Source organism: Asterias rubens, chromosome 19, assembly GCF_902459465.1.
Source record: "Asterias rubens chromosome 19, eAstRub1.3, whole genome shotgun sequence".
NCBI classification, from domain to species: Eukaryota; Metazoa; Echinodermata; class Asteroidea; order Forcipulatida; family Asteriidae; genus Asterias; species Asterias rubens.
The window spans coordinates 1,062,251-1,089,034 of record NC_047080.1 but is presented as its reverse complement, the minus strand read 5'-3'; the positions used below and the strand labels follow the sequence as shown (position 1 = coordinate 1,089,034).

The following is a 26,784-nucleotide window of genomic DNA, read 5'->3' as shown; positions in this document are numbered from 1 at the left end:
GTGACACAGTTTTCGTGTTGACTTTCTACGTGAAATGGTTCACCGTGTGTGAGGTGATTTAACTCGATTTGGAGTGCTGCTGCCATGCAAGCAGTCATGTCGATCGAACAGGTAACCAACATGGTGCCTTCCTCGATAACTTGGAGAAACCCCATCGCGGTAAACCAAGCGGGAGACGTCGATCATGTTGGCCCGGGAACGAGCAGGGTTTCCCCCACGGAATCCCCGGCCGGCGGCGATGATGGACACCTCTCGGACGGTGACACACCAGCCTCACAGTCACAGCAGAAGCTAACACGAACACGTTTCTCGTCTACTGGCTCACCGAGCCAAGGGCTAACGTCCAGCAGCTCCAGCCCTAATTTAGTTCCAAGAGATCAAGACCAAAGTTCTACTCTCATGGAAGCCACTCAGATTATTGGGAAACAGGCTCGATTACAAGAGAAACCATCACACAGCAGTGTTGGAGTTGCAGATCAATCAGTGATGCATTTGGTGTCTGATTCCCCTACCACTAGCAGCCCTCATGCATCTCGTCAGACTCTACGCTCAAGAGCAAGACCACGAAGACCAGAAGAGGTAAATCACAATCAAATTTTGTTAAAGATTAAAGCAATCGTACAACATCGGTAAACAGTATTGTCCAAAGGCCCACACTTTGTGTATCACAACTTTAATCAAATAACAAACCCTGTGAAAATTTAGGCTCAATCGGTCATCGGAGTCGAGAGAAAATAGCGAGAAAACCCTCCCTTGTTTCCGCACACTTCGCCGTGTAATGTCGTGAAATAATGTTTCAAGGGAAGTCTTTCACCATTACCTTCTGTAAACCCTGTAAGTTATTTGTAATCTGTGAACTTTTAATTTTTGTTCTGTTCAAAAGAAAAAGTGTCCATTGGCTTTTACAAGCCTTTGATTTTTAAGCCAGAATATATAATAATTATTATTATTATTATTATTATTATTATTATTACTCTTGTAGTAACTGCGACTAAGTTTTTAAAGTCAATGCCGCTTCTCTGTAAACCTACAATTGTTTTAAAACTTCTATTTTTTTATTACTGATATCCTTTTATTTTTATTTTGTTTTTAAATAGGCAGTGGAAACATTTTTGTGACCCCGCCATTACTTTATTATTTGTTATGAACTAAATTATTATCTGATTTACAAAAATGAGACATTCCGTTTAGTGAAAGTAAGTGAAAAGGTGGTGACAGGATACGTAATTTCCTCATCCTGAACTTATTTCTATACTATTAAAAAAAAGGTTGTTCCGGCTAACCACACACTGCATATCCTTGCAGACGTATTCATCTGCCAGCGAAGACATTTTGCAGGTTTTTTATAAAATAATTATCTTCAAAGAAAAACTACATAGTCCTGTCAGTATGAAGTTACGCTGGCCCTACAGAGAATTATTTTTACCTATATATTTTCAATGTATATTTTTAATCACTATTCAAGAACTTAATACAACTGACTAACAATTTTCATTATGTTTGTATTCAGCCACCCCCATTTCTCAGCATTGACAACTTGCCTGTTGACAAAGTACTTGGTGGTAAGTTTACATTTAATTTTTTCCTTCATTATATTTCATAAGTTTTTTACTCAACTCTAAAACCAGAAAGTAATGATTTAGTTGCATAGAAAACTTTGAAATTTGAACTGAAAACTATCCATAATGAGCATGATCTGATAAAGATGAGGGAAAATGTCAAAGTTGAATTTGTGACGTACCCATTTTTCATTAGATACAGTCCTTTTTCAAGTGGGGACAAATTACCAGTCTCTAACCTAACGTAAAAGCCGAATATCATGCCTGCTATAATTCCATTTAGTTTTCATTTAAATTTTTTTTATTAACTTACTTAGTGGTTAAAAATTAACTGGCACATAAAAAAATAACGACTGAATAATGTTATTCCTACTTAAATCTTTGTTTGTGATTTATGTGCTCTTGTCTTAGAAAGATCAATTTTGATGATCTTCCTAATGGCAATGTAGCCTGAAAATGTCATAAAAATATATATAATCTACATGTAGATCAGCCGTTGAACTCAATAAAATTTTACTATTTTTTCCCCAAGAGCCAAATATAAAGTGTTTGTATGATGATTATGCAGCTTATGCTGACACCAGATTTGACATAAATTATAGTAAACTAAATAAATTTACTCTTCCAAACAGATAAGAAAAAAAGAGGGTAAACTACTGAAAATGAAATCGTAACATAAAAACATTGTCAACATTTATTTGAAATGTGTTCAAGTATTAATTTAGTATCAATCAATCATGTATTTTACCATGGAAATATAAAACAGGGGCCACACCTGGGTCATAAAATACACAGATTCTTGTTATGGTTGAAGGACTTAGGAACAAAAAACGACAGCAAAAACCCCACAATATTTGATTAGGTCCTTATGAACCATTGTTATTTTCCCTGTGGTATTGATTTGCCCTAGAGGAGTGTTTACTGTGTAATCAGAGTAGGGCCAAAGCATCCAGCCTAGATGTTAGCATTAAGCTTGCTTTTAGTATTCATGTATCTGTCAACCCAAAAATGCACTTATGTCTTGTTTGAAAAAGGATTGCTTGTATCATTTGTATGTTGTGAATTGACTCTAGTGAACTTAGCATAACATTAGACAGCAGCTATTCAAACAATCAGAACATGGTGTTGGGTTGTGACAGTCCCTTTATTTATACATCCCTGGTTAAATCAATGTCTTTGTATTTAAATTTAGGCATTATAGGGGGGTTTTTTTATTTGTTTTTTTGTATTACAAAAATTGTCTTTTAATTTAGGCTAACTAATGTAAAACTAACTAACTACTTAATGTAAAACTGTGAATGTCTTTTAAGCGAGAGAAAGGGCTTGGGTTGTTTGTTTTGTTTATTTGGGTTTTTTTGTTGTTGTTTTTGGGGGGTCAAGTTTTTTGTTTTGTTTTTATTATTTGCATTTTTGAGGTGTGGTATTTGTTTTCAAATTTGTGCTAATAAGTAGGAACTAATGAAAACCACGTATAATACCTCTAGATTTTTAATAAGCTGACTTGCTGAAACTTAACATTAAGTTATTGTGAATATTAAAATGTGCGTGTGTTTGTATTTTGTTTCTGTAACCAATACAAAAATTTGACATTTGTGTTAGCTTGAAGTTGTTGATAATTGCCAAACTGTTTATAGATAAACAGGTGCAAAGTGTAATGTTGGTGCACTTTTTACCCCCAACTGGTGCATTGTAGAAGCTAATCATATATAGGCTACTCATGATTTATCAGTTCAGTAAAGTGCAATCAAAATAGCAAAAGCTTTATTCTAAATGAATGTTGTCAGAAAGTGTCCATGCTCATTTTGGTGTGACAGCTGGGATTTTTTTAGCAAACAGTTTGCAGCCATAACAACTGCTATTGCTACAACCATGGAAGAAGGGCTTTCTTCCAAGCTGCTCCTTTGTCTTCTTTGGAAAAATAATATTGTGACACTTCTTAATTTATTCAAGACTTTGCAAAAAGACAGTTGGGCAATTCCACTGTGACTGGATTTAGTTTCTGTAGAATGGTTTTACTTTCCCATAAAATCAGTAACAGTTTGCTTTTTAACTGCCATGAAAGAATTTAGTTGAAAAAAAATAACCTGTTAAACTTTACTGGAAACATATGCAAACATGATTAACCCCAAAAATTATTTCTGTGTACCTCTAATATATGGGGGAAAATGAGTATTGTCAACTTCAAAGCGCTGTAATTTACTAAGTAAATGGTAGTAAAGTATAGAACATTTGTTTTTTCTATACTTTAATGCACCCTTCAATATTGCAAATAATATTTTAGAGAAAATTATTTCAGCTCAACTTTTCCAATGAAGTATATTTTTCCCAATTGCTTAATGCAGATTCCAAGCAGCATTCTAAAAGCAGACCCTCATCAGACTCCCGTAAACATACAACAAGTAGCAAGAAACGCCCAGATCCCCTCCTCAACGGTACTGGACGGAAGACACGTTCCCCTCCCCAGTCAGCCTACACCCCACAAATGCACAGGTCACCTTCAAGGAGCCAATCAAGGGGAACACCAAGTGCCACACAGTACAACTATAATTCCTTTTTCACACATAAGTAAGTAGAGATGCTCATGACACAAATCTTCTGTACTTCCCTGGTGTATTCAGTTTGCTTAAGGGGAGGTTAATAATAGTTTTGGTAATGACTCAAAATATTGATGGGAGTAAAAACAAGCTTCGTATAAGAACCACTGAAGCTGTTAAATTGTTTAAGAAACAGTTCCCTTCTAAGAAAAGTGGTTTTAGAGAATATGATTTTGTTAAAGGAAAGATTTCCGTATCTTTTTTCACAGATTTTTACCAAAAAGGAACATCTCATTTGAGTAAATAAGATACTAATAATAAACGTTGTAACAAATTCAAATTAGTGTTGGTATGAATACTTTTTCTTTAAAAAAAACAAATTCTGAGAAAACATAGCTCCTTGTTTACAGATTTAAAGTACTGGGAACCTGTTTTGTTTTTGATACTTGGCATAATGTAAACAACTTTGGATTATACTTAAAGTCCAATTCATATCAAACCCTGTAAATAAAACAAAAGTCTGCATGTTGCATGGTTTACACAGTCTATAAATAAGCACTTTTTACCATATTTTTGATAGACTTTGCTCCTTCCGTAGTGCGAGTCTTATTACAATCAGTTAAAATTTCAAGTCCTTGATGTCAACGCTGTCTCTAGTTCATTACTGATTCAATAACCTTTAAGGTATCACCCCAATGTTTATTTGGAGACACTGTTACACCTCTGAACTACATGTTATTTGTTTGGTCCAACTTCACACAATTCTCACAACCAAACTAGACATAAGGAGTTAGGATTACCTGCCTGTTTGGGTTAGGGTTGTCATTGATATATCTCGGAGAACAATCGTTTGTATGCCTGTCTGGAGACTACATTGTATTCTTAAGTAACACAGTCGCATTAAAGAGTAGTTCAACAAAAAATTCTAAAGCGTTTTGATTCCACTTTTGGGATAGTGGTAGTCATTTAAAAAATATGTTTTCATCATTTACAGCATTTTCTTAAAAAAATGATTTACACTGAATTTTAAGAACAAAAGTAGCAAAGGTAAAATTAAAATAAAAAAAATTCCCCCTCAAATGACATTTGTTATCCGTTTTGATCAACAATCTTTAAACTTTTGTTATTTCTGTCTGTCATCACCATCAGGAGTTCCGCATTCTTGGCAGGCCCTCCAAACCTCTGGTCCATGGGGAACAAGTATTGGCCTCAACACGGGACCCCTAATGATCGACAGAGACTGGCTCCACTTCCTCAGAGTGTGGCTAATGAAACATTGGCTCCGAAGCCCAATGCTCACGTCTCCCAACCATTTAAGCATGATGTAGACACTGAGGTGCCAATTGTAAGTGGACTGTAAAAGATATGTCTTTGTATTTTGCATACTTATGTTCACTTCCACTTAGTATGGTACCTATAAATAAGCCCAGGGCTTGAACTTGAGGGGGGGGGTCCACAAGACTGCAGGACTTTTTTGTTTTTTTACCAAGACTGGAAACAAAATGAGTTGAACAAGCACTAGGAGGAGATTTGGATATTTTCTTATTTGTAAAAGGTACATTGTTTCTCAAGAAAAATGTAAGATATTATCTGATTCATAGCTAACATTTTTTCGCAGAGCAGCTTACACAATGAGGCAGCCAGTTATTATTCAATTGAAAAATACAAGACCACCAGGCTTGTCTGGTCATTAGTGTACGGGTGCGACCACCAGGCTTGTCTGGTCATCAGTTTACAGGTGCGACCACCAGGCTTGTCTGGTCATCAGTTTACGGGTGCGACCACCAGGCTTGTCTGGTCATCAGTTTACGGGTGCGATGCTAAAATCACTGGCCTTAGGCCTGTAAATCCGGTGTAAATTTTGATCCCCAAGGCCCAAGTTATTACCTTTTTTCCTTTTAACTCCTTGTGAACTTTTAAAACCATGCTTCCCTGGATGGTCTTATGTATGTAAATCGTACCATCATGATGGTACACCATAGTCTATGCATCAGAGACTAAGGCCTTTGATTACTGCCTCTCTGATCAGGACGGCTACACGGGTCGATGTTCCGACTAAGCACCCCTATGATCCGATAACCCTATGCTCAGACACGCATAGTGTATTTTCCTAATCCTATCCTTAACCCATACCCTAACCCTAACCCTGGCATGTAAATCATGAGGGGTTTGCAGAACATAGGTTTGTGGGAATAAAGAGCAGTCATCAACCAAACAAACCTGCAAGGGATCTTTTTTCTTGTTACTCCCTGAATACTGAAGCCTAATTTATGGATGACAATTGAATAGAAGGCTTATAGTCTGTAAGAGATTTGATTCTTTATCTTTTAAGTCCAACTTCATTGTGGATGAGGGTATTTAGCCCTTTGAATTCATCTTTTCCTCTTCTCATTCAAGGTTTTCTTGTAATCTGGTTCAACTTACGAAATAGCGGCCAAGATTGTTAGACAAGTTTCCATATTCAAAGTTTTTCCTTAAACTAGAAAGATTTAGAAAACAGCTTATAGCTGACTTCCAAATGGTTGAAATTGTCTTTTTTTTGTTTTCCGTTTCCCCTTTGACTGTTTATATCTTGGTTGCATCGGTTATTTGTACAAAGAAGTAAATATAGAAGTTGAATTAAAAGACAAATTGAAATCCTTTTTTTAAGTGTCCAAAACACTATTTCCAGCCACTGATGATCGTGTACCTTCAACCAATCACACTTTACTGTTCCCGGCCTAACTTTCTGGTGAACACATTGACAGGTTCAGATGATAAAACATTACAGTAGGTTTGTATACTTTCGAAATTTGACAGATGCATCCTGTTTGGCTAGCTGCCCTTAATGCAATTGAGACTGTAATTTGAACATAAAGATACGCTTTACAGAAGAAGTAATAATGAGAGTTTTATCCCTTATATTCCCTTCTCAACCTTTTTATTAAACTCATAACAACCCGGAATCATTTACCTGATCATGTTACAGGATCGGCCAGTCTCACCCAGCCAAGACCTGAAGGAACGTACCATTTATGCTTTGAGGGAAGTTACGAGGGTGTTGAATAAGCAGCAGTCCCCTCCGGTGAGCAGAAGAGGGGGTCGCCTACTTAAAGGAAGGTTAGACAACAATGTTAATTCAGTTAAACTTTTTTGACAATATAGCAATACAATGTCAGAGTTTGACTGGCCAGCATGACCATTTCTGGTTGAATTTTGTTTAAACTGCGTTTGGCCATAAAATAACAATACTTTTTAGTCCCGAGACTACTTGCTAACTGCTAAAACCGGAGTTCTACAAACCAACCTTGAACCATATGTGATTTAATTTGGCCTTCTTATCTTCAGGTTGAAACCGTTACATACATTCAAGATGAGTGGACCTGCAGTAGACCACTGTAAAGGCATTCAACCAGGTAAGGACAAAAACAAGTAACAAGCAATATGTCTTTTCATATTCACTGAGTGCCTCTAGTGTATGAGCTTTTCTTATTTATTTTGAGACTGCTGTAAAATGCATTAAACTATAACCCTTTAGTACTTACGAGTGACTTCAACGTTAGTCATCTATTCGCTAAACAGGGCTGGGAAAATGTCACTTGAATATTGCAGTATCTAGAAATATTTATATCACTTTTTGGGGAATTTTTCATGGCAGTTCCATGGGGTCAAGTGACCAAAGGGTTAATTAGACAATTTCACTAATCAAACACAATCATGAAAACATTCATGAATATGGAAATGTTATCTTAGTGTTGCAATCATATCAAAAATCATTTGATTTCTACCTTTAGCTTTTGGTAAATATGACATTTGTTTCCTTCTTCACTTTTTCATAAAAGTGTTTTCAATTTTACTCGTTTCAGAGGAGACTGATTATGAGCCGAGTGATAGTCGAATGCTGCAACGTAAGCGAGAACTATTGAGTATGCTTCCGCCTGACATATTCCAACCACGTCCATTAACTGCAGAATCTGTCCATCGTACATCGATTGCTTCACAGTTATCAACAGAGAGAGAAAATTATCTGGAAGAGCAAACCATGTAAGAGCATTCTCAATTACTTTGTTTTTTAATGGTGTCTTTCATTGATGAAAGAGTGGGTATAACATGGTTGGCCTGTGCGTTAAGCACTCCCCTCTCACCAATGTGGCCCTGGTTCAGTTCCCGGCTAGGATGTGACAAGAGTTGTGTTGTGTTTCTTCCTGTGCTAAGAAAGTTTTTCGCTGAACCCTCCTGATTTCCTCCCTCAGAAAAAATCAGACACTTTCAATGTGGCTGCCTGCCAAAGGGCAGCCAGCGGCCCGAAAACATTGTAGCAGCTTCCTTCACTATTCAGCTCCTCAGCCCCCAAATTACTATTTCTGTATATAATTTCTTTCAAACATTATTTTTCCCTTCAACATTCAGATTTTGCACCAAAACTCATAATGTGTTGTCTTGAAGTTTAAAACCTTGCCTTGCATTTTTTTTTCCAGGAAAACCGAGGAAGAACTAACACAACAAGATCAAATATCAGGAGGCAGTCAGGTCTTCTCTAATGCCTGCATGCCACCAAACAGTCTCGCCAGCCTCTCAGAAGACAATGTGTATTTCCTTCAAGATGCCTTGACCAGTCACATAGACATCCCGGAGACGTTCGGTGTTAAGGATAAAGAAGACGATCCCCAGGAGGAGAGAAGCGATGCTCAGGAGGATCAGAGTAGAATCCATCCCATCTCCCATACCTACGCAACCAGTTATGAAAGCAACAGCAAGGTGGATCTTAATTCTCAGCAAACGGAGGATGTGTCTGCCTCAGGAGATGCTCCTCCTGTCATTGTCAAAGACGAAGACGAAGGATCTGTTTTTAACGAAGTTAAAGCAACCATGAGTGATTACATGAATGAAGGAGGTGCAGCTATGGTGCTCAGCGACATGGTGCAACGAGTAGCCAGCAGTGCTAAGAAGAGCATCGTTGATGACGATGGGGATTTGGATCAGAAGTATGATGCTTACTTTGCTGATTCAGAAACGAGATCCGAGACTCGCACAAGTAGGACAGGAAGCAGTTCCCTTGGGAGGCGCCGCAGTTCAATGACTGATAGTGAAATAGATCAGGCGAGCTGTGAGTTAACGGACATGGTGTCTGATGATGGTTTAGGGGAAGATGGGAGTGTGAAACATCATGTGAAGGAGTCAGATTTAGAACGAGGGTCGTTGAGTACTCTGAGAGAGGAGAGTCTTTCAATGATTAAAAATGAACAAACTGCCATAAGTGAAACGGAGTGCCAAAGTAGAGATGATGTTCAAACACCAACTAATGAAAGTTTTCAGAAGGACAATTTGAATGTGGCTGAGCGTTTAACTGTTGAAAACCTTAAGGGAGAAAGCCACCCTATTGGAGAGGAGAGTGCCTTAGTCGACAAGAAATCGCTTGAAAACAATGGTATAAGTGAAAACATTGAGCGTTCAACTAGTGATTCAGTTAATGGGGAATTGAATCTGGAAACAAGTAGTGTTGAAGCAAAAATAGAACCTACAGTGAATGGTGTTTGTGTTGAAGCAAAAGTAGAACCTAAAGTGGATGGTATTTGTACGGATAAAGAAACAAATGATAAAACTGGTAGCACGGATGTGAAAAACACTTGTGAAGATCCTGACAATATCCAAACGGATATGGTAACTGATGATGCACCATTGAATGCTAATGCAACAAATACAGAGTCCTCTTTACCAGTTGAATCAAACAGTGTTTTATCAGAGAAAACAGTCGAAGCACTGCCAGAGTCCAAGGCAGATACAGTTGTACCATTTGAAGAATCAAAAGATGTCGTTCCTGTTGTCACTATAGATGTCATCCCTACTGTTCAAATTGAAGTGACTGAGGCTGAAGACCAAGTAACTTTAGAGACCACACCAGATGCAATTATTGAACAAGACACAAGACAAGACAATATTCTTAAAGAAAGTCTAGCGAATACGGATGAAACTGATATTGACAATATTATGGATGATTCATCAGCTGGCAACGAGGAGAGCCCTAAAGAACAAAATTCATCACTGGATGATGAAAATGAGAAAGTTACAAATGAAGAGAGCAATGAGGATGCACAAGAGAAAACAAATAATAGTTGCCATGACAACCATGTTAGAAAAGATGACGACAAAGACCAAGATGGCAGTCAGGGTGGTTCCCATGGAAACGGCAGTGGCACGTCCAATGGGAACAATGAAAGTTCAAACGCAAGCAATGAGGGTGGGAGCGGGAACACACAAAGTGACCCACCATCTGGAACTGATGATGGTTCAGGAACACAACATAGAACAAATGAACTCAATAACTGTTGTGCTGAAAGCATTAGTTTAACAAATTCTCCTAATTTGGGCAATGCAAGCCCCAAGGACATGCTCAACAGAAGAGAAGAATCGTATGAAGATATTGAAGATGATGTGCCAGAGATCGATGAGGCAGTTCTGTTCTGTGGATTGTGTGGTCTCGATGAAGACATGTGTTTATGTCCTCATAGCACATTCAATGAGAAACTCAATTCTAAAGGACATAGACTCACAACCAAATCAGCATCAGCATCAGTGGATATTAAGCATGATAGGGTTCCACACAGAAGCTTCAGTGCTGCAGGGTTATTACAAAGCAGGGGACAGAATCAAGCTCCAATTGAATCTTGGATTCAACAAGAGGATGAAGAGGTTTCCATACAGAACCATCTTATCGCAGAGTACCAAGTTATGTTAGAGAACCCAAGACAAGGTGGGTTCAGTAAGGAACTGATATCACCTAGAGATGGGTACATGGTTCTACAGGGTACTGGGGTACGATGTGAAACGAGGCAATCAAGAGCGAGGATGAGACTAGTGAGTTCAAGCAAGTCATCTCAACCTGAAGATATTGTTCACCAACCAGAGGAGAGAGTAAAGTCATGTGATACTCAGCCGGACCAATTGGAAGGAAGTGTGATGTCAGATGACCCATTGGCCAACCACAATGGCAGTTTTGTGAATGGAAACACCAGATGTGATGACAAAGTGAATGCATTTCCTGAAAGGTAATTATTTGAAGAATAAAAATACTAATACTCACTTTAGACAAAAAAAAGGAGCTAAACAAAATCTGCAGCAGCAGCGTTGTGCTCCCTGTGCTTGTACAACTGCCCCTCCCCCTTATAAATGTGATCCCAGAACTGTTTATTTTCTTTAACTTCAAATTTCCAGGTTTTGTGCATGTGACTGAAATGACAACAAGAGACAAATTGTCATGCATGGGATTGATAAAATACTCGATCGTAATCAATAATTTATGTGATACTGCGAGACAAAAAACTAGCAATTAGCTTCTTGTCACCTGCAACTTCCTGTCTACTACCATTTGCTGCCGGGGTGTATTGTAAAGTGCTTTGCACCTGTCCCAATAATATGGGCATTTATAATAAATCAAATTAGGGGGATACATGTGATAACGTCTTGTCAGTCTTGTTTGGTTTTTAGCTGCAAATTGCACTTCAATGTTCATTACAGAAATTGTTTCGGACATGAACATTTTGTCAAGTAATAATTTCTTTGGGCTGTTTTGCAACATGGAGATGTTCCGATCCGGTCTGATGAAAACTGGTTGTTTTTCGATCTTTTAACTAGTTTTTTTTTTTTTAAGTCTGCAATTCTCAATATCAGTTGACTTTGAGGAGATTATTATTCCCTGTATTCAGAGTGGTACAGTCCAGTAATGATCTTTACATAAAACCACATAATTTTAACTCTGTTTGCATTGAATGCAAACAGTGTAGGCTAGACTGTGTCATAATATACACAGGTGTATGTTTAGTCAATCCACATCATGGTTTGTTTTTCATACAAAACAAGTGAATAAAATGTGGCGATCTCTGTACCAGCGGTAATTGTTTCATTTTCATCGTCAAATTTTATCATCTGCAAAAAAAACCAAAATGTCTTGGAGTAAATTCTGCTGCTGCTTTTTTGTTGTATGTTTTAAAGAAGGTTTTTTTGGTGTTAACTTTTCTCATTTATTTCAGTCCTGAAGCACAGTCATTGTCAGTGGTTGCAAAGCCCTTGTCCAAGCCGAGGTAAGTTAAGATTTATGGGTTATAAAGTGTCTTTTCTGTGTGTCTTTGTTCATTTTTCACCAAAAAGTGTCTCTTGACATAATAATACAAATATGTCTTCATCAAGTCTGTCTTTGTTGTAATTGTCTGTCCGTTCATTTTTGTCCCCGTTTATTTTCTACATAAGCCTCGGCTTCCAGATGATGCCTCCATACTCTTTTAAATTTTCTTAGCTTTGTTTAATGGTTATTCCTTTTACATAATTGTTTGTACTACTTTTCATGAATTATGGAAACAAACGTGAGCTTGAATGAATGAATTCAAAGTAGATTTTTTGAAGTTCTATTAAGTTCTATTATTAAGACGAACATTCAGAAAGAGTACTCACTTAACCTTTATAAATGGAGTATGTTCCTGTCAACTTTGTACACACAAGTTTGACAGAAAAATCAGATATACTTTTTATCTGATAAATTCTTCAACCTTATCTCCCTATAAGCAATAGCATGAACTTCTGCTTAGAAAGGTGCGTTAGTCCCTCTAAGCAATAGCATGAACTTCTGCTTAGAAAGGTGCGTTAGTCCCTATAAGCAATAGCATGAACTTCTGCTTAGAAAGGTGCGTTAGTTATTATCCCCTTGAACAAATAAGGGTTGGGTTTACATGTTAATCCAGTTGTGCAGACATTATGCATACTGTTCCTTATCACTTTACTAACATGTGATTGACAAACCGCAATGACCAAGGTGTGATACCAGTGTAAACTTCTCTACTGCAATAAAAATGCGCCATTAAAAAGAACTTTTAAGAGTTCGGTGTAGTTGACTACCTTTGGTCAAACGTCGAAGAGCAAGCAGAATAAAACACTTTTGTATGCAAAGTAAATTGACAGGGACCCTATTTATACAGACAAAACAAAATTATGGGTTTGCTGGAAACCATGAAGAGACAAAAATCACCAATCAAAAGATTAAAAAGAAATACAGGGACAAATTTTCTTTTAGAATAAATAGTCAAATTAGTTCGAGTGATTTTGTTCAAGTTTATCTGTAAGTTAAGACTGAGCGTGCTGAGTAATTTGCATCCGGGATAAAGAATACTAACTTTGGTTTTACCCATCCACCGATGTGTGTTAGCACTGTATACTCGGCTTTAAAATGCTTGTTAAAAGACAATTGCCAAGATTAATAGCTTTTCTTTCTGTTCTTCAGGAATCCCAAGGAGTCTGGTCAGCCAGCCTCTCTTCTCCCTGCTCCTCTGTGTTTCAGAATCAATGCCAGACCTCCCCCAGGATATCTGTACTATTTCGCTTATGGAGCCGACATGAACCAAAACAGGTTGGTTGATATTCATTGGAAATACTTTCCACTTTTCCCACTCACTATTCATTGGACTTGAAGTACAGGAGCAATCCTACATGAGTGAATTGGTATTTTGAACTTTCAAATTGATCGTTGCAATAGAAGGGTCCACGAGTTTGTGTACAATAATTGTCGACCAATTAAAATGTTCCCACTGTTCCCGACTTTTGAGACATTCTGGTTGAACAAATGAGTCGCATCACACAGACAGTTTTGAATATTTCCACTCAATTTTTAAAACTCTTTTTAACTGTTTTCTTTCTTAGCTGGATTTTGATCAATAAATAGGGTATATGATGATTGATTTAATGAATTTATTCATATGTAGGGAGGGGAGACTTATTTTTGTTGAATATTTATTGTGCATTGTGTAACTTTTGTTGCATATGTGTAGAATGACATCATACCTAGGCAGAGAGGCAGACCACAGACTGTGGGGAGTTCTCTTTGGGTTCCAACTGAAATTTAACAAACGAGGTAAGACAAACACAAGTAGCAAAATCATGAAAATAAGTTATTCATGTATTACTGTACACAGATTTGCTAATCTTAGAACAGAGGTTTGTGGGAATGGTTTTAAAGGCAGGTCCATAGATTGATGAATACTCCAAGTGTTGACGGCCATAAAAACTTACATGGTGAAAAGCACTGCGGCTGTTGATAACTATTTTGAGAAACTTAAACTTTTAAAGCCATTGGACACTTTCGGTAAACAGTATTGTCCAAGGCCCACACTTCATGTATTACAACTTCTTTATAAAATAACAAACCTTTAGGCTCAATCGGTCATCGGAGTCCAGAGAAAATAACTGGAAAACCAACCCTTGTTTCCACACGTTTTGCCGTGTCACGACATGTGTTTAAAATAAATCCGTAGTTCTCGAGAATTTATATTGTTTTAATGTTTTCTCAAGAAGTAAAGCATTTAATGGAATAATATTTCAAGAGAAGTCTTTCACCATTACCATTTGTAAACCCTGTAAGTTATTTGTAAATCTGTGAACATTTTTTTTGTCTGTACCGAAAATGTCCAATGGCTGTAAAGAAATAAAAACTGTTGATTTTTAGCTAAATGCAGGATGGCTCTTTTTCATAACAGGTGCTGATCTAGAGGCAGGTGGATTTGCCAACATAGCCTTCAGTCCTGAAAGCTCAGTTGAAGGTTGTGTTTACCTCATCAGTCCATCTGAGCTCAGAATGCTGGATCAACATGTAGGATGTCCAGAGGTAAGATTGTTGTATTATGACTGCACTTTGGTGAACTTCATATTGAGCCAATACGCCTCTCTTAATATTCATGCATTACATCATAACTCTTACCCCAAATGAGGCCTTAGGCGCATGTCTGCCACCACTTGCAGTGGCTGTACCTATGGCCTCGTTTTGGGTTAGAATTGTGACGCACTCATGCATAAATATTAAGAGAAGCGTATAGGGGTGCTTCTCAGTTTAGAATTGCATGCATCAGTGGTTGGGTGTGGGAGGGTGGCAGAGTGAGAAATTAGCTCAAATACAGGCCTAGTGTTTCATCTTTGAGCGAGCAAGGCCTTTTCATCTGGCACAGGGCACTTCTAAAGAAAGTTGTCAAGACTATGGGAAACATTTAAAGAGCACCGAGGCCAAAACCAGGGACCTGATTTTACAAAGAGCTAAGATTAAACTAAACTGCAAATCAATCGTAGTTGCCTAGTGATGTCACATAACAAATCACTATGGTATCACTATGGTATGGATGAATTTTACTGTAATGTGAAATCGGCCCCAAGTCAACGGAGGCCAGGGCTTTTGAGTAATTCCAGCCATGCCAGCAGTTACATCATGTGCAGCTCTTTGACGATTCATTTCATTTATTGCAGTTCTACACCAAGGCTGTATTACCTGTATGGATGTCGAATTGTGCTACACCTGATGAGCTAGGTGTTGCCCAGTACTGCATCCCAGCTCTGATGTATGTAGCACAAGACAAATGGACACTCCAACAAGGTATGTATTTAGCCGAAAGAGTTCCAAAATTATTGCTTACACAAAATTCTTGTTGTAGTTTCTTAAAGCTAAGATGGTACATTGCTATGAAATTTAGAAGTAACTCGCCTCTTTAACAGGTGTGTGATTGCTCAGGATTTTTCCCCAGATTTCAGGCTTTCTTAAACCCCTCTAAGTCTTCAAATTTTCTTGAAAGAAGTAAAGCAGTCGTCTTGCGCAACGTTTATAGCGCAACTTACGCCATAAACGTTGCGCAGGTGGACTTACGCAGTTGCGTAAAGTTTTGTGAAATCGGCCCCTGGACTGTTATATGTGGATTGGATAGAAGGTTTATCCTATTGGTTATTTTATGAAGCTTGCCATAAGTGTACTTTGCCTATACAAAACCATGTCAACGTTATGAAAAAGTAAAACAACCTTGGCATAGTGTTCTGTAGTTTTCTTTTTTAGAAGCAAAATTAAGTATAGTAACTTCAACTGATTGGGTGTTTGGTTCATTTATGTGTACAGAGGATAAACACAGCTTCTCAAGTGACTACAGCATTGGGCAGTGCCTTAAAGGTGCAGACTTACTAACGCCGTCCTACTTACAACATATCTCCACACTGCGAGTGAACTGATTCATGTTTCGAACAAAGGAGTCATAGAAACACAGCAAGTTATTTAATAAAAACATTATTTTCTTGTTACTTTATTATTTGAGGTTAATAAGTTTGGTTTGATGCAATACTTGTTTTAATTTTATGCATGCAATGCTTCATGTTTTACTTTTCCACAAGCATTTAATTACGTTTGCAGCATTTTAATTATCACTTACGCTGAGATTTAGTCTCAATGCATGCTACTTTTTACCTGTTGCTGTGATTTAATTGTTTTATAGTCAACTGGGAACAACCATGTATTCAGCTGTGATTTCCGACTGAAAGGTTTTGAAAATTAATCTTCATTCAAAGGAGTTTTACTGGAATTGAGCACAACCAAAATGACATAAAAAAAATAAGAAACAATAGCAATTTTCTCTTCTTTCATGATAAAATGATTTATTTCATTGATATTAAGCCAACAAGTTTGAAACCTAGCCATGATTAACTTGCATGTTTTGAAGTGTACTATCAACATCAATTTAGGGCATTTTTAGTTGTTAATTTTAACCGCGATACTTTTTGATGCACAGTATTTTTCTTATATAATTCTGAAAGCTTGTTTTACTTGTGAATATTTTGCAGAATGCTTGTTTTATTGTAAAGGGATTGTGTACACACTACAGTTCAAAATGTTTTATATATCTAGCGCAAATATTTTAAACAAAAAGCTGTATTTATAACCTTGAATTCTATTTGATGTGTGCAACTAAGAATAGTGTTGTTTTATATAACATAAAGCAAACTCAGATTGCCATGCAGCAAATACACAAGATATTGTGTTAACGTTTTATAACTAGAGAATGACTTGCATTTTAAACTAAATTCTCCGTCCAAAGCCAATTGAAAAAGAAAGATATTCTATTTCTCACCAAGGTTCAATTCTGTCAAGTTATTATTGGTAGTTTCCCACATGAAATATCTTAAGTTTTACAAGAAACATTGCAGACTTTACTTAGATGAGATGGCTTCATTCATCCTAACCTGTACTCTTTTGGCGTTGCAGGTGCTGTGGCCAAATGTTGTGCCGTATCGGAACTTCTGACCTGTAAACATGTCAATGTAATCAAGAGTAATTAAACTGGGTATTGGTTCATGGAAAAAAAAAGCATCTCAAAAGTAGGGACTTTCCAATTGGATTGGATTTAAGTGTTCCAGCGGTTGCTTGTGAACCGGTCAGTTGTTATGTACCGACCAAACCTTCCATTGGAGTGCTCAAAATAACAATGTGCTTGTTCATGCATCTTAAATTGATCCTGTACTTAGACTCAATGACGCGATCTAGTAAAAAATTCTGACAGTCCAATGGTTCGCAAGCGTGTGCCGTTTGTGTTAGGCCCAGTTGCATGGCTCTGCTTGCTGCAGAGTTCTGCGCTTATGCTAACCATTCTCCGCTAGTGTAGTGCCACATTTGTGCACTAACTGTCTAAGCAAAGAATGCCTAGTAACGTGGAGTCACAAGCGCACAAGCTGAAATTCTCCGCTAACCTTGACGTAAGCACATAACTCCCAGCTTCGGCAAGTGCTCGTTCTTTGCTTAAAGTAAACAGAGCGATGAAATTGGGCCTTGTTCCTTTGGACTTTAAACGGGCCCCAACTTTTGAGATGCTCCCCAATGCTAATGCTTATAAATGTCATCATGTGTTAACCAGTTTCTGATTGCTTTAGAAATGTGATTCTGACTTTGTGTTGTAACTTACCTGGTATATGTCCAGTGTAGTGGGGCACAAGTCCAGATTCAGTCGGGTAGATTTGGTTTGGATCCAGACGGGGTAGTTTAATTATACCCCGATGTGGCACCTGTTACCAAAAAACAATCACATATTAAAAATGAAACATGGCACAAGTGGTTATTGTTGAAATTTATATACTGTCTAGGGTTGACAGATTTTCTGTGAGATGTAGCATGAAAGAGTGTACAAGGCCTTGTGTACTTTTGTGTACACAATTTGACAAGTGTACTTTGCCTGTAAGTGTACAAGGCTTTTCGCTTGAAAAAGTGTATAAGGCCTTGTAATTTTTTCTCTGTAAACTTTTGGTTTTGCTTGAAAAGGTGTACAAGGCTATAGCCTTGTGAACTTTTCGCTCAATATAGTTCACAAGGCTTTGTGACTTTTTTTGTCAATATTTGTGATTTTTTCGTCAAAATGTGAAAAGTTCACAAGGCTATTCACAAGGCCTTTCGACTTTTTCGTCAAAATTTGTAAAGTTCACAAGGCTATATATATAGCCTTATGACTTTTTCGTCAAAATGTGAAAAGTTCACAAGGCTATATAGCCTTGTGATTTTTTTTGTCAAAATTTGTAAAGTTCACAAGGCTATAGCCTTATGACTTTTTCGTCAAAATGTGAAAAGTTCACAAGGCTATAGCCTTATGACTTTTTAGTCAAAATGTGAAAAGTTCACAAGGCTATAGCCTTATGACTTTTTCGTCAAAATGTGAAAAGTTCACAAGGCTATAGCCTTATGACTTTTTCGTCAAAATGTGAAAAGTTCACAAGCCTTGTGATTTTTTTTTTCAAAATTTGTAAAGTTCACAAGGCTATAGCCTTGTGATTTTTTCGTCAAAATGTGAATTTTTCGTCACAATGTGAACAGTTCACAAGGCTATAGCCTTATGACTTTTTCGTCAAAATGTGAGAAGTTCATAAGGCTATAGCCTTGTGACTTTTTTTGTCAAACATAAGGCTATAGCCTTTTGATTTTTTCGTGACTTCTTTCGTCAAAATGTGAAAAGATCACAAGGCTATAGCCTTATGACTTTTTCGTCAAAATGTGAAAAGTTCACAAGGCTATAGCCTTATGACTTTTTCGTCAAAATGTGAAAAGTTCACAAGGCTATAGCCTTGTGATTTTTTTTGTCAAAATTTGTTAAGTTCACAAGGCTATAGCCTTGTGATTTTTTCGTCAAAATGTGAAATGTTCACAAGGCTATAGCCTTATGAATTTTTCGTCAAAATGTGAAAAGAATATAGCCTTGTGATTTTTTTTGTCAAAATTTGTAAAGTTCATAAGGCTATAGCCTTGTGACTTTTTTTGTCAAACACAAGGCTATAGCCTTTTGATTTTTTCGTGACTTCTTTCGTCAAAATGTGAAAAGATCACAAGGCTATCGCCTTATGACTTTTTCGTCAAAATGTGAAAAGTTCACAAGGCTATAGCCTTATGACTTTTTCGTCAAAATGTGAAAAGTTCACAAGCCTTGTGATTTTTTTTGTCAAAATTTGTAAAGTTCACAAGGCTATAGCCTTGTGATTTTTTCGTCAAAATGTGAAAAGTTCACAAGGCTATAGCCTTGTGATTTTTTCGTCAAAATGTGAAAAGTTCACACGGCCTTGTGATTTTTTCGCCTTGTGATTTTTTCGTCAAAATGTGAAAAGTTCACAAGGCCTTGTGATTTTTTCGTCAAAATGTGAAAAGTTCACAAGGCTATAGCCTTATGACTTTTTCGTCAAAATGTGAAAAGTTTACAAGGCTATATAAGCCTTATGACTTTTCGTCAAAATTTGTAAAGTTCACAAGGCTATAGCCTTATGACTTTTTCATCAAAATGTGAAAAGTTCACAAGGCTATAGCCTTATGACTTTTTTCGTCAAAATGTGAAAAGTTCACAAGGCTATAGCCTTAGATTTTCGTCAAAATGTGAAAAGTTCACAAGCCTTGTGATTTTTTTTGTCAAAATTTGTAAAGTTCACAAGGCTATAGCCTTGTGATTTTTTCGTCAAAATGTGAAAAGTTCACAAGGCTATAGCCTTATGAATTTTTCGTCACAATGTGAAAAGTTCACAAGGCTATATCCTTGTGATTTTTTCGTCAAATGTGAAAAGTTCACAAGGCCTTGTGTTTTTTTCGTGATTTTTCTGTCAAAATGTGAAAAGTTCACAAGGCTATTCACAAGGCCTTTCGACTTTTTCGTCAAAATGTGAAAAGTTCACAAGGCTATAGCCTAATGACTTTCTCGTCAAAATGTGAAAAGTTCACAAGGCTATATCCTTGTGATTTTTTCGTCAAATGTGAAAAGTTCACAAGGCCTTGTGTTTTTTTCGTGATTTTTCTGTCAAAATGTGAAAAGTTCACAAGGCTATTCACAAGGCCTTTCGACTTTTTCGTCAAAATTTGTAAAGTTCACAAGGCTATAGCCTTATGACTTTCTCGTCAAAATGTGAAAAGTTCACAAGGCTATATCCTTGTGATTTTTTCGTCAAATGTGAAAAGTTCACAAGGCCTTGTGACTTTTTCGTGACTTTTTTCGTCAAAATGTGAAAAGTTCACAAGGCTTTTATTAGCCTTGTGATGTTTTCGTCAAAATGTGAAAGTTCACAAGGCTATATAGCCTTATGACTTTTTTCGTCAAAATGTGAAAAGTACACAAGCCTTGTGACTTTTTTCGCCAAAATGTGAAAAGTTCACAAGACCTTGTGAACTTTTTGTCAAAAAAGTGTACAAGGCTATAGCGTTCTGATTGTTTCGCTGTTAAAGTGTTCAAGGCCTTGTGAACTTTTCTCTCGAAAAAGTGTACAAGGCTATATATATAGCCTTGTGAACTTTTCACTGGATCTTACCTCTGCGTTACTGACTGCTTGTAGTGGATCGTAGGTAAATTCACTCAGAGCACAGTTAGTGATGATGGGGTAACCCATGCCTATCAGCCCACGTGCTTTAGGTATGAACCCGGTGTAACCTAAATATGACGAATTAGTATTCTGGATTACTAAAACAATACAATACAATAGATACATTAATTTTATGAGCGCCGCTCTTACTCATCAAAAGATGTCTAGAGAAGAAGAAAAAAATATAATAATAATAATAATAATAATAATAATAATAATAATAATAATAATAATAATAATAATAATAATAGGCTACGGGACGTAGCCCGACTCGAGGAGTTACCGGCACAAAGGAAATTGAGATCTTTCTTTTGCATGCTAGGACAAAATGAAATAATAATAATAATGATAATAATAATATCAAAGTCTTATTTAGCCCACGTATCTACCAATTAAGGTACTCAAGGCGCTGAGTATATACAAACTTTCAGAAAGATAGGACATTGCAGTGATGGATTCTGAGACCCAATTATGTAGCATCGTATAAGGGTTTACAAGTTGCTACGGCACATTCAGCAGCAATAGCCAGGAATACTGGGGGAACCCCTTCTCTTTTCGATAACTGACTGGGTTCTTTTACATGCGTACCACAACACATGAGACCACTGGCTTACGTCCCATCCGAAGGACGAAGCAATGGCAAGTGTCATGGCTGGGGATTCGAACCCCCACTCTGCTGATCAGAAACACCAGAGTTTGAATTCTGTGCTCTTAACTGCTCGGCCACAACACTCCCAAACATTGTTCCAATAGGTGAGTTTTCAGAGCCTTCTTAAAAAATTTCCAGAAGGTTAACAGTAACTATATAATATGACTCTGAGTTAAAAACACTGTGACACCTTTGGTAATTAATAATAATAATAATAATAATAACCTTACTTATATAGCGCTTTTTACAAAAGCGATACAAAGCGCAAAGACCAGTCTTCCCACTTGGTGTATCTCAACATAAGCACAAAAACACAAACCTGAAAATTTGAGCTCAATTAGTCGTCGGAGTTGTGAGATAATAATGGAAGAAGAAAAAACCTCAAGCCACACAAAGTTGTGTGCTTTCGGGACCTCAAAATCGAATTCTGCGGTCTCAAAATCAAATTCAAATTTTTCTGTGGAAAATTACTTCTTTCTCAAGAACTACGTTACTTCAGAGGGATTCGTTTCTCACAATGTTTTGTACTATCAACATCTCTCCCTTGATCACTAAACAAGTAAGTTTTTATGCTTACAATTATTTTGAGCATTTACTATAGACGATGTGACCTCTGACGTCACACGAAAACCATAATATGATTCGTGCGCATACCGCCGGGCAAAACCTTTGTGTTTTGGCAGCCAGCTAAAAAGTGTACGCAATCTTACTACTCAGTGCCCGGCGAAACATGACGTATATAGTGTTTGTCAACAGAGGGCAGTTTGAATGTAAACATAGGTCACATCGTCTATATCCAGTGCCTTTAACGCAATCAGCTTGGATTGTTTTTTCCCAAAAAATTTGAGGAATTGTCTAAAAGTTTGTCAGATGAACAGATTATGTTGCAAAGTGCCTTGATATAGCTACTAGGATGTGCATTATATAAGTTCTTCCATTATAAATTAAGGGTTAATATTTGAGTAGGTTTACTTTACCAGACATGAAGAATTTCTGCGGGTCATGGTTTGCCATGTAGTAGGGTGAAGTAGAATGTTGCTGCTCGTTGGGTTTTCCATACACAAAAGATGTTACATCTTTCTTGAGCGGTAACAGAGGACCACGGCAGCTCAAAGGTGAGATCTTTTGGAGACAAAATCAAAAATATTTAAAAAGTTTTTTTTATTTAAAAGTTCCATAGAAAGATATAAGCATGCCAGGTATTCTATAAAATTCAGCACGCCCATATCCCATAACATTTCAATTGAGTTGAATAAAAAGAAAAATGAGATAACTTGTCTTCATATAAAACCTTTCAGATATTTTTTAATAAGCCATTAATTTTATGAAGATGTCCTTAATATTTTGGGGAGAAACAAAATTTCTTCACCAGGAAGAAGTGACCCCAAAAAATGTTTGTTTTCCCTTTTCTTTAAAGGGAGAGTTTACCTTTGGTAATTGGTCAACAAATTAATGATCTACTGAAAAATGTCTAGGTAAAGATCATTGGAAAGCTGCTGGTCTTGTAAAAAAAATTCTAGAAGCAAGCCCCTTTGAAGCAATGAAGTTGGAGAAAAGGAGCAATTTATCACAAAAAAATTGGAATCTGAGGAAGGTTTCAGCCATGAAGGCACAATTCTCAGCAACAATGGTGTTATGTTTTTTCTTTCATTATTTTCTTACAACTCCGATCACCAATTGAGCCAAAGTAGTCTCGGACAATATTACCAAAAGTTTACATGTACCCTGCATTGGAAAAAGAAGTTGCAACCTTTTTCTCTTCAGTTGTAGGCTGCACACGGCCAGCCTGGATGTGTCGAACTCTTTGCATTGCATCTGTCTTTCCTTTGTGACATCGCTGATCTCGCTCAAACTCCGCAATGGCATTGCGGGAATTCTCCGCATAGCGGTCACCAAAGTAGTGTTCTCCTTTCGGTATATAGCCTGAATAAAAACCTTTAGTCAATACTTTTTAAAACAGTAAGAAGATAATTGTTTTATTTATTCTATGAACTGCGGCTGGAATACTATGGGCTGATAATTGATGGTGGGTCAGTAAGAGTTTAATTTGACATCTGAAATTATATTGAACATCGTACACCAAGATGAACATCTGCAAAAAATAAAAAAGACACCTATTGAAATGGATTTTTTTTTTAATGTATTTTCTTTTTTGGGTTGGGGGAGGAAAATTGTGAGGGGTTGTGAACCTTTATTGGAGAAAAGACAAACATTGTCCGACTTTTAACAAAAATCATTAGTTTTTCCAGAAGTAAATAAAATTGAAAGCCTGAAAGCCTACATGTTACAAAGCTAATTGTTATACCTCGGTAACAAACTGTGAAGTTTGATTGGTCGAGAACCATACATGTGACACGCAACAAAAACATATGTGTGACATGGCTCGACGGGTCGGGTAGTTACCCGACCCGTCGAGCCATGTCACCATGTTAACATGAAAAGTGATGTACACCGGTGTACATCACCTTGATTGTTCCCGGCGTTGGTCGATTTCCAGCGCTGTGAACGAAACAACGCGGGTAATGTTTCTTGTTTGTCTGCTTATTAAACATTGAATAGTCCGTCGTAATAATGTTTGAAGATGACAACAGAACTTCGAGAAGAGGAATAACAATTGTACAAAGGTATAACAAAACAGCTGTTGCACGCTGTGACTGGGGTCCATGGGTTTTGTACACTCTCGAGGGGAAACCTCGGGTGCCATTTTCCCCCTCGAGTGTACAATACAAAACGCCATGGACCCCGTCACAGCATGCAACAATTGTGTTAATGAGACATGGCAAAGAGTAAATCTAGATCACAACAAAATTATAATGTATCAGATACACGATGCGGGATGAGATTCGTCTGAAGAACTATACCAAATACCCAAAGAAGTAGACTAGGTAGAAGTAGAGGTATTCAAACTGAAAACAAACCAAAATCAAAGCAAAATCCTCAGTCGGGTTTGGACTGAATTTTATATATAATGGATCCTACAACGAAACCCTCATCCGAATACCTGAATGAATACAAATGATGTGGAGCCTGTGGTGACAAAGAGCCGTCGACTTTACACATGGGGTAAAGTAGAGGGTAAATGTTATGCCTTACTTGTTTAGATTGATGGTTGAATTGGATGTTGAATTAAATAAACGGTTTCCTGATTGAGCCACTGAGATATTGCGCATGTATTTTATGTCGAGTATAGTCGAGCCAGCTCGACTCTTTCGAGTTCTGTGGAGCTGACAGTGACACAATCCAGTTGCCCTAAACTGCCCGAGTCTGACTATTTCAGCTTTCGAACACGACAGAGTACATTACATTTTAATTTCATAATTATTGGTATACAGATTATCAGTTCTTACCCGGATTTGATGATGTTACTGTAAGCTTTTATTCAAAAGACACTCGATCAAACCATAGAGTAAGATCAAACTGCAGCGGCACAGCAGACGATATAATTATAGTACACAAGTAAAATATTGACAGCGCCCTCATTCGTCAGAAGAGGGTATTTAAAATAATTACCATCATTAAAAATTATAAAATATGACAAAATATTTATAAATAATAAGGGTACCGTAAATGTTTTTTTATTTATATAAATAATAGTTAATTGTGGATAAGTTTTATTTTTTAATAATGGTTTATAAACAAAGGTCGATGATTATAACATAATTAAGGCCTTATAAATAAGTGTTTCTTTCTCAACTAAACTTTATACAAAAATAATAAAAGTAGGGCTTGGGTTTACCTGTATACCCAGGGACCATCCTTTCACCAAGTTTCTGATCTCCAAAGCTAGCCTTTCTACTTCTCAGTAATACACCCCGTGCTGCAAGCCTTGCTGTAGCACTAGTCCCAGGTGAATCGGTGTCTTTTGCCGGGCTGATGTCCGCTAGAACGGGTCGGCCAGAGCAGGCTACGTTGGGGTTGGTTAGCAGGCGGGAAGTAGTTTTACCGAAGGTTTCTCCGATTTGGAACTTGAACTGGGGGCAGAAACCACAATATCTGTGGCCACAAAAAAGGGTCAAATCCGTCATTATCCACTCATTGTCAGAGAAAATAGATTAACTTTCCATATATTAACTTTCCAATCTGAAGGCGCTATCTGATTAAAAAGTTCATACAGAACGCTTTTCCTAAAATTATTGCCGGCTGACTTAATGTGGGCGCTTTAGTTTAGTTGAGCTTTCGAGATTTCAAAGTTTTTTTTATGAAAATGGATTAAACTTTTAAACATCTTTCCAACCAACCATATTCATTTCTTAACAATCGCTTTAAGTCCAAAGCATCAAGAAATTAAAATGCTAAAGTCGAGACACTGTCGAGATAATACGAAAGGACTTGAATCAAGAAGATTGACATGTGTGAACTCTTCCAAGAAAACTTCAGTAACTCACCCGGGAGTATGATATGGATCTGGCGTCATTAAAACGCTCTTCCCTTTACTCCACAGTGGCATGCTTGCTGATTTTCTGTAACTCTCAACTATGAAAAGTTTGAAACACAAGATGTGCCAGTTTTTCAGCTCTCCCAAAACTCTGCACCGTACGCAAACCAACTGTGGAATACTAAGGAAGACAAGCTCAATCAGCGAAACAAAAACCGAATTCACTTATTTCAGTTGGCTTATACTTATTAATGTTATTTTGGGTCGGCATGATCTGCGATGACGTCATAATACAATTTTACACAGCAACGGCAATGTCACAAAGCAGATGATGACATCACAGTGATATGAGTGCACGCGTGCGTGCGGGCATTAATTTTTACACGCGCGTTCACGAATCTGACTTTGGGGGGGGGGGGGGCATGGTATCAGAACGATAGTTTTTCGAGATTGGAAGTATTTGTTAACACCAGTTCATTATTCACCCTGCATCACATCACATAGAGCCTACCTTAAAATTATCACAAACTTTAAAACTTTATAAAAAGGATAAACAAAAAGGATAAACAAAAAGGATAAACAAAAAGGATAAACAAAAAGGATAAACAACTTTCAATGCTTCACTACTTTATTCACCTTTCCCAGCTAAGCATAATGACACCTTCTTAGATTTCATGCTGGTTACCAACGTTGGTTTATAACAATTAAGTTAATTATACTGAAGTTTCTTGTAACAATAGTATCAATGACAATTAAGCTACTCTTAACAAGATAAAGTCCTAACTTTGACTTTAGAAATAGCAACACTGATTAAAATCCATTTCATAATGTGATGAGATTGTGTTACATTCATCCAAAGTTTTGAGGAATCAAAGTTTTCAAGATTACATCTTAATTGATTTTCACATCTTCACTAGATTTTACCGTACAGATTCATTAAGTTTTGCTTCGTTAAAACAGTCATTATTTTTCCATTAAATACTGATAAGATTGAATACCAATTTATGAATACTTTTATGAAATGGCATGCCT

At 37.1% G+C, this 26,784-nt stretch overlaps 2 protein-coding genes across 2 annotated transcripts; one reads left to right on the top strand and one right to left on the bottom strand.

The window, feature by feature from the left end:
- LOC117303038 lies at window positions 1–16,101 on the top strand. Its single transcript, XM_033787079.1, has 14 exons — window positions 1–579; window positions 1,511–1,562; window positions 3,902–4,124; window positions 5,243–5,438; window positions 7,062–7,192; window positions 7,421–7,488; window positions 7,939–8,116; window positions 8,551–11,118; window positions 12,100–12,150; window positions 13,341–13,466; window positions 13,885–13,967; window positions 14,590–14,717; window positions 15,347–15,473; window positions 15,984–16,101. Exons 1-14 carry the CDS (start codon window positions 85–87, stop codon window positions 16,091–16,093), a joined length of 4,536 nt encoding a protein of 1,511 aa, XP_033642970.1. The 5' UTR covers window positions 1–84; the 3' UTR covers window positions 16,094–16,101.
- A 31-nt stretch (window positions 16,102–16,132) lies between these two features.
- On the bottom strand, window positions 16,133–26,764 carry LOC117303039 (protein FAM166B-like). The gene is made up of 7 exons (XM_033787080.1): window positions 25,763–26,764; window positions 25,114–25,370; window positions 23,128–23,300; window positions 22,355–22,499; window positions 20,678–20,796; window positions 17,815–17,914; window positions 16,133–17,160 (listed from the first exon to the last, which is right to left on the bottom strand). The coding sequence occupies exons 1-7, from the start codon at window positions 25,822–25,824 to the stop codon at window positions 17,066–17,068; spliced, it is 951 nt and encodes a 316-aa protein (XP_033642971.1). The 5' UTR covers window positions 25,825–26,764; the 3' UTR covers window positions 16,133–17,065.
- Between the last annotated feature and the right edge of the window lie 20 nt (window positions 26,765–26,784).

Excerpts from the sequence above, each read along its gene's own strand:
- LOC117303038 (XM_033787079.1), top strand. The coding sequence starts at position 85 with ATGCAAGCAGTCATGTCGATCGAACAGGTAACCAACATGGTGCCTTCC. Across the intron at positions 580-1,510 it reads GACCACGAAGACCAGAAGAG|CCACCCCCATTTCTCAGCAT; the intron begins GTAAATCACAAT and ends GTTTGTATTCAG. Across the intron at positions 12,151-13,340 it reads AAGCCCTTGTCCAAGCCGAG|GAATCCCAAGGAGTCTGGTC; the intron begins GTAAGTTAAGAT and ends TCTGTTCTTCAG.
- LOC117303039 (XM_033787080.1), bottom strand. The coding sequence starts at position 25,824 with ATGCCACTGTGGAGTAAAGGGAAGAGCGTTTTAATGACGCCAGATCCA. Across the intron at positions 25,371-25,762 it reads GATCCATATCATACTCCCGG|ATATTGTGGTTTCTGCCCCC; the intron begins GTGAGTTACTGA and ends TTGTGGCCACAG. Across the intron at positions 23,301-25,113 it reads GATGGTCCCTGGGTATACAG|GCTATATACCGAAAGGAGAA; the intron begins GTAAACCCAAGC and ends GTTTTTATTCAG.